This window comes from Lycium ferocissimum, unplaced genomic scaffold (assembly GCF_029784015.1).
Source record: "Lycium ferocissimum isolate CSIRO_LF1 unplaced genomic scaffold, AGI_CSIRO_Lferr_CH_V1 ctg18606, whole genome shotgun sequence".
Lineage (NCBI taxonomy): Eukaryota > Viridiplantae > Streptophyta > Magnoliopsida > Solanales > Solanaceae > Lycium > Lycium ferocissimum.
Window position 1 is genome coordinate 34,981 of NW_026717904.1, and position 8,548 is coordinate 43,528.

The window sequence follows — 8,548 nt, forward strand, 5'->3', positions numbered from 1 at the left end:
GGGTGAATATATGGAGAATGATTACAAGATACTCGAGAAGAACGCAAAGGACAAAAATATATTGATATGTCGCCTAGGATCATATGAGTACAACAAGATATCAGGATGCACAACAGCAAAACAAATCTGGGATGCACTAGCTAATGCTCATGAAGGTACAAGTCAGGTGAAGAAATTTACAAAGGATATGTTTTCTAAGGACTATGAGAATTTTAAAATGAAACCAAGGGAAACAATCTGTGAGATGTTCACCAGATACAAATGCCTTGTAAACAAGTTGATTTCACTTGGGAAGAATGTCACCACAGAAGATTCTGTGGATAGAGTTTTGAGAACCTTTCCCAAGTCATTTAAAAGAAAAGTGACGATGATCAGAGAGGCTAAGGATATTGAGAGTATGTCGCTTGACGAGGTGATAGGAAATCTGAAGACCTATGAGATGGAGTTGCAAAGCTCATTAGAGAAGGCGATAAGTGGAAAACAAACCTCTCAAGGCAAATGAAGATGAAAGTTTTGAAACAGATGAAGAAGAAGCAGCATTGGTTGTGATAAAGTTTAGAAAATTTCTTAGAAAGGAAAGAAATGACAAACTAGGTATGGCGGATATTATACGTATGGTAGATCAGATCATCTAATAAGGGACTGCCCCCTATGGGAAGAAGAATGGAGAAGGAACAAGCAGATAGAACAGGTCTCTGAAAAGAAAAGTAAAACAACTACAAAGGCCTTGATGGAAACCTGGGACTCAGAAGAGAAAAGGGATTACTCTGCACTAATGGCCATCAAAGACTCAGAATCCGATAAACAAAAGGAAATCAAAGCAAAAGTGAAGGGAAGCAGACAAAACTGGTACATGGACAGTGCTTGCTCAAGACATATGACAGGGGACAAAGATAGCTTTTGTTCTCTCTCAGCATTAGAAGGGGTAATGTGGCTTTTGGGGGAAGAAAGAATGGAAAAGTTAAGGCATAGGGAAGATAGGCAGATCAGAGGATCACACAATCGACAATGTCTACCATGTAGATGGACTGCAACATAGCTTGTTGAGTATTTCTCATCTATGTGACAAAGGAAATATGGCAGTCTTTAACTCTGCTGGTGGGTATGTAGCTGACCTCAAAATAGGTAACACCATGCTAAGAGCATTAAGACACAAAAATGTATACAAAGCAGATATCATGGGAATTCCAGGTGATGACCTCAAGTGCTTAAGTGTATTAGATTGTGATCCCCTTCTATGGCATAAGAGGTTGGGTCATGATAGCCTTGATCATTTAAACAAACTTATGTTTCAAGACCTAGTAGTTGGGCTGCCAAATGTAAAGGTCAAAGATGACAAAGTCTGCAGAGCATGCGCCAAAGGAAAATAGGTCAGGTCCTGATTCAAAGCAAAAAAGGTAATTAGAACAAGCAGGCCATTGGAATCGGTCCATATTTATATTTGTAGGCCTATGAGAACAATGAGCAGAGGAGGTTAGAAGTACATGTTAGTAATCATTGATGACTATACAAGATTTACCTGGACCTTATTCATGGCTTCCAAGGATGAAGCATATGATGAGTTCACAGTCCTGATAAGACGATTGGAAATAAAATTGGGAAATAAGCTGGCTTCAATCAGGTCAAACCATGGTACAGAATTTAAAAACGCAAAATTTGAAGAGTACTGCTCAACAAATGGGATCGACCACAACTTCTAAGCACCCAAGACTCCACAGAAAAACGGGGTGGTTGAAAGGAAGAATAGGATCTTGGAAGAAATTGCTAGAACTATGATGTTGGCTAGTGAAATTGCAAGAAACTTTTGGGCAGAAGCTATAAACACTAAATGCTACATTCTCAACAGAAGCATGAGCAGGTCACTACTGAAAAATACGCTTTTTGAATTGCTCAAGGGAAGGAAGCCAAATGTCTCTTACCTAAGAACTTTTGGTTGTCGTTGCTTCATTCACAACAATGGTAAAGAATCTCTTGTAAGTTTGATACAAGGAGTGATGAGGGAATCTTCATAGGATATGTGCACAATAGTAAGGAATACAGAGTCTTTAATAAAAGAACCATGTTCGTAGGAGAAAGTGTGCATGCGGTCTTTGATGAAGCCAACGTTATATATGAAAAACATGTCCAAGACAATGATAAAGATCCCATATTCAACCATACTACTAGAAAGCAACATACAAGATGATGGAAGTGAAATAGGAGAACCACTAGGTGAAATCGGTACATCTACTGGTGGAGAGCAAGTCACATAGACAGGGGGAACCACATAGGAGCTCCTGATGAACCAGGTTCACCACAAGAGGCGTATGAAGAAAATACTAGTAACTCTCAGGGGTTAGCCTTGAGAGGATTCAAATATTAGAAGTCCTATCCTATAGAAAACGTACTGTCTGATTTCAATTCGAGAGTAACAACATGATCGAAGTTAAAGAATTTATGTGCCTTCAAAGCATTCCTGTCAGTTATTGAGCCAAAAAAGGTTAGTGAAGCTCTGCAAGATGCAGATTGGATTATTGCTATGCAGGAAGAGTTAAATCAGTTTGAAAGAAACAAGTTCTGTCATCTTGAGCCCAGACCAAAAGATAGAACTATAATCGACACAAAATGGGTGTTTCAGAACAAGCTGGATGAGCATGGGATTGTTACGAGAAACAAGGTCAAGTTGGTGGTCCAAGGGTACAATCAAGAAGAAGGAATAGATTATGATGAAACCTTTGCTCTTGTGGTCAGACTAGAAGTGATAAGGCTTCTCACAGCCTTTGCCTCATACATGGAATTCACTCTATATCAAATAGATGTGAAAAGTGCCTTTTTTAATGGTTATTTGAAAGAGGAAGTATCAAGCAGCCTCCAGGATTCGAAGATGCTGAAGACCCATAATATGTTTACAAGCTTGATAAAGCTCTCTATGGATTAAAACAAGCGCCAAGAGCATAGTATGAGAGGCTATCAAAATTTCTCTTAGCAAATGGTCACACCAGTGGAAAATAGACAATACTCTGTTCTTGAAAGTAAAATGAAAAAACCTACTGGTTGCGCAAGTCTATCTAGATGACATCATTTTTGGATCTATAAACGAATCAATGTCGAAGGAGTTCGCTGCATTAATGGGAAGTGAGTTTGAGATAAGTATGATAGGAGAATTAAATTTCTTCTTGGGATTGTAAATCATACAAATGGTAACAGGCACAATGATCCATCAATAAAAGTATGTCAAGAAGCTGCTAAACCGATTTAAAATGGACGACTCTAAGGAAATTGATACTTCTGTTGATATTGCAACAAAGCTCACCTTAGATGAATCAGGTACATCGGTTGAGCAGAAACTTTACAAAGGCATGATTGGCTCTCTCTTATACCTCACAGTTAGTAGACCTGACATAGCATTTAGTGTGGGATTGTGTGCAAGATTTCAGTCTAATCCTAAGGAGTCCCATTTAAAAGCGATAAAAAGGATTTTGAGATACTTAAAAGGAACAAGCGAACTAGGCCTGTGGTACCCAAGAGGCAGCAATTTCAACTTGGTAGGATATACTGATGCTGACTATGCTGGGTGTATGGTGGATAGAGAAAGCACTATAGGAATGGCACATTTTATGGGGTCATGCTTGATCTCATGGGCAACAAAGAAATAAAACTCAGTGGCACTGTCCCACTACTAAGGCTGAATATGTTGCTACTGCTTCATGTTGTGCTCAATTGCGATGGATCAAGCAATGATTAAAGGATTTTGGTATGGAAATTGGGTGTGTAACTATATTTTACGATAATACCAGTGTGATCAACACAGCAAAAAATCTAGTCCAATATAAGGTAACCAAGCACATTGATATAAGGCATCACTTCTTGAGAGACAATGTTGAAAAGGGTCTGATCTCTATTCAGTTCTATGACACTGAAAAACATATTGTAGACGTTTTCACGAAAGCATTGGGAAGAGAACAATTCGAGAATAACAGGTTAGAGCTGGGGATGATTAAGGTCACTTAATCATTCCTCCAGGGTTGAGTAGAATAGCTGCTTCTTGCGCTGAAACTGAAAGATATTATACTCAATTCAAATGGTCCTCCCCTATGATATATGATTATTTTTTAATAATAACAAAAGGGGGAAGAGTGAAAAAAATGGTCAAGGTCAAACTAGTTTAATTCAATTCACAGCAGAGTTTGTCATCATAAGAAAGAGGGAAATTGTTGATAATATGAAGTTTGGATGATTAACAAAGGGAATGAAGTGCCCAGCCTACAGAGATGTTTAGTATGCAGCACAAATGATTCAATTAATAGAACAACTGAACAAGGTAGCAAAAGGGAGAGATGACCCAATAAAGAAGCAGTTTAATAAAGAAGTAGAACAAATGTGCAAGCATCTTCTATACCAAAAAGTCATCATATGCAGTAGAAGGAGGATCACAATTCATCAAGTTCAATAGATGAAAGACCTAGAAGTGATCAGTGGTGAATGAGTGGAGAAGACCAGTTGTAGACACAGAGCTATACAATTATATCAAAGAGGTCTATCAACATGTTCTAGCCAAGATCTCAGAAGCAGTTCAATGATGGAAGAAGAACGAAAGAGATTGGTGGAATAGGTACCTGAGCAAGTTCCAGCTCACAGTGGAGATATTCAAAGATGGACAAACCAGGTAGATGAAACAGGTTCGTGAACATATTCTAGGGAAAGTTCTACAACAACTAGGATTTGCAGAATTATGGAAAGAACTTGGCGGTCAAGTATGAAAGATTTCTTGCCATATTTGTAGGGATTAGTAAGCCTCTTACATGTACAAGGAGAGGACTCAACAAGGCAAGAATTCAAATACTACACAAACCCTATTACATGTCGTTGACCGACTAGGAAAGGGTTTTATGTTAACTGACCTGTAGAGCATCAATGTTATAAATACCCAGATCTTTCCAAGAAGAAGTTTACGCACCCTCAAAGAGAGAATTCAGAATATTGACGATCAAAAGACATATAAAATATATTCAAGAATCCAGGGTTGCGCCCCTAGTACAAGAAGACGAATTGAAGGAGCTTCTTTACTAAATAATGTTTTCCAGTTCTTAAGTCTAGAATCTTGTATTAGCTTTGTTCTATCGAGTGGTATCTTTATCTGCTTATTAAGAAGCGTAAACGTAAATACAAAGTTGTAACTTTAAGTAGGAGTTTACAACTTGAAGATAGCTTGCTAGTTAGAGTTTGAGTAGCAAAGGTGTTGTAGGGATTAGGTTGCAGTTTGTAACGTAATTTACAGTTGGCTCAGTTGCAGTGAAGTTGTTGGGGAAATCTTACAAGTCTGTTAGTCGTGGTTTTTATCACCTTTTGAGCCGGGTGGTTTCCACGTAAAATCCTATGTCCTTGACCTTCCTATTTGTTTTTTATTCCGCAAACACGTTTATAGAACAGGTTAGGTAAGATGTTGTGTCCATAGATGAAAATTGACTATATAGTAAGACAAACACCTAGGTCATGTAAAGTCAACATGTCACGCCCCGAACCATGGCCTGAGCACAACATGGCACTCGGGCCTTGCTTGCATGTGTCCGAGCAAACCTCATGGTTTGCTTGTCAACATGGGCATCAAAACAACATAATATATATGATGCAATTTAAATGAATCATGAAACATAATTGCGGAATAAAGTCTTGAAGTAATCTCATAGCATGAAAAATCATGAAAAACGTAATAGTCTGCAAACATAAAAGCACAACTGACTCCGTGAACTAACATCTGTCTATGAAACCTCCAAAACATGTCTGAATACTAACTACCAGGACATGGCCTTGGACTCCCATAAACGGAATACTAGTGCAGACTCCATGTTGAACCCCGAGAGAAGTGGGGCTCACTAATAAGCTGATAACTGAGGTGATCCTACTGCGTAGGTGTATGCTCCTCAAAAACGGTATCTGCACCGTGAAGTGCAGGCCCCAGGGCAAAAAGGGACGTTAGTACATGGTGAATAGTACTAGTATGTAAAACCTGCTGAAATGAAAAACATGACACAATATAGGTATAGGACATGAACTGAAACTGAATATAGCCTGAACATGAGCATGAAGCATGAGTAAAGTCTGAAAATAGTAAATCAATGGAAATACATGTATATATAACTGCTTGTAACGTGGGGAGTGTTATTGTATAACCGATAACATGATCTGGTACTTGCGTCCTACCAGTAGAACACTCACACCTTGCCAGGGATATGAGATTTAAATAATAATAAGCATGTAAGGATCCAAACTGCATAATGAAGGTGTTGCCTCCTTACTGACGACACTTATCATACGGTGGCTACGTAGTTTCAGGCTTTACTAAGCCTTCTCGGTTAACTAACCAAATCCCAAAACATGTGAATTATCATGATAGCTTGTGAGATCACGGTTTCATGAGATACTTCTCATTGTCTTGCAAACATGTTCTTGATTCATGAATAATAATAATAATCATAAATACATATAGTTGTCTTGAAAACATGCGTGTGTCTTGCTAATAAATCCATAAAGTTTAATAAAAACATAATGGGAATGCATGAGGATGAATTCATGATTCACGGATTAAGCTTGGGTTCCTAATAACCGTAATGGAAGATTAGGAATACAATAATGGATATAGATACACAATTCATGATCATAATTACATAACTATGGGCTACCAATATGTTGGATTTAATGCCCCAGGATTTGAACTTCATAGAATATGAGAAAATAAAAATAAAAGAAACGAGGCATGGGGAAGAATGTAGAGATTCCCATATGTAGATAGAAGTTCTACATACCTTGGTAAAGTTCCAAACTTGAAACAATTCCCTAGGGTTTAGACCTTGAGCCTTGAGTTTGGGTTTTTCTTGGAAACCCTAGATTAGGAACAATGATTTCTTGCTTAGATTATTAGTGTACATGTTAGAATTGATTTGGAAGGGCTTGGATTGACTTACCTTGATGTTTTGGATTTTTGCTAGGGCTTGGAATTGTGAATAATGAAATAAAAGAACTAAAGGCCTGAATTTATACCAAATTGAGTTGGAAAATTATATGGTCATTTTTACGGTCCGTATAAAGTTATACGGTGCTTATAATATGACCATATTTAATCATGGCGCAAAATAGAATGTCGAGCCAAAATTTCATGAAATATGGCCATTTTGTACGGTCCGTATAAAATTATATAGACCGTATAATTCGTTCGTATAATATGACCAGTGAGCGGACTGCTCTATAATCCTTCAGTAAAATGGCCATAACATTTTGTACAGATGTCTGCTTGACCTCTATAATATACCGTTGGAAAGGTATTTCAAAGGGCTACAACTTTCATTGAGGAAGTTTTCCCAAATTCATAATTAATAAAGGGGTTATGGTCTCTGAAAGTAAGACCTTCTACAAACTCACTTGAAAACATGCCGTATAGAGTGGCTTCCAACTTTGTTTTGCCCAAAGACGCCTCTTATGACTTGATTAGTTTTCAAAACACTTTCTATAATCCTCATATTGGTTTCATTATATTATCATCTTATGAGTCAAACCTTAGCCCGAAGCTATGAGGTGTTATAATATCTCCCCCTTCGGATCATTCGTCTTCGAATAATGGGTCATGGTTAAGAATATGGCTGGACATGGATTGACTACATAAACGTGAAGGAAACATGACATGAAACATGGAGACTAAACTAACATGACATGGTTACATGGAAACATGAATACTGAGACATGGAACATGGGCACTGGATACATGACATGAGAGTGAAACATGAGACATGACATGACTTGGGCTATGGAAAGTGTTATACCTTAGAAATTTCCCCTTAGCGTACAGTGAATAGACTAACGAAAGGAATGATGTATACGTTGTTTGGAAAAGTAAGAAATAGTCTTTAATGGTCCTAATTAAGATTTCCAAAGACATTGGAAGTAAGAAAGTTGCTAAGGAAAGCGAATCATATGTCGTGTGTCGGGCAAGAATTTTGAGTATCGAGTTAATGACATTCTAATGATGTTTTGGGAAAGAGTTATAACGTCCCTTAGATTGATGTTGAAGTGTTAGACAAGGGTTAAGAAGGTTCCAAAAGGATTGGAGATTAAACGAAACGACGGAAGACGACTTCGGGAAAACTATGAGTTGCACGGCCACTTCCACGGACCGTATAACTTTGTACCAACCGTGGAAGGGTCCGTGAAACTCCCAACAGAGTTGGTGGCTGGCTGGTGGTGAACCACAACCAGTTCCATGGACAACATAATGTTCCACGGACCGTGAAAGTGTCCGTGGAAGCCTCGACGAGCTGAACAGGTTCTGATTATATAAGTGTGTTCCCACTTCATTTATTTCATTTCTACACACTTCTTCAACCTCTCAAGACCTCTAGAACATTCCTTATACTTCATCCATAAGAATTCAAGGAAAATTGATGATCAACTTCATCAAACCAACAAGAATCAAGATTGTGAAACACTTCAAAGTCATCTAAGTCGAGGAATTCCAAAGAAAGTGAATTAGGGTTTTTGGTGTAAGAAGAGTATTCCACTCAGACTTGTTCCTACAATA

At 38.1% G+C, this 8,548-nt stretch overlaps 1 protein-coding gene across 1 annotated transcript; it reads left to right on the top strand.

The window, feature by feature from the left end:
• Positions 1-3,239: 3,239 nt before the first annotated feature.
• Positions 3,240-3,635, top strand: LOC132042856 (secreted RxLR effector protein 161-like). Its single transcript, XM_059433364.1, has one exon. It carries the CDS (start codon positions 3,240-3,242, stop codon positions 3,633-3,635), a length of 396 nt encoding a protein of 131 aa, XP_059289347.1.
• The last annotated feature ends 4,913 nt before the right edge of the window (positions 3,636-8,548 follow it).

Coding starts and splice junctions, on each gene's coding strand:
- LOC132042856 (XM_059433364.1), top strand. CDS start 3,240: ATGGACGACTCTAAGGAAATTGATACTTCTGTTGATATTGCAACAAAG.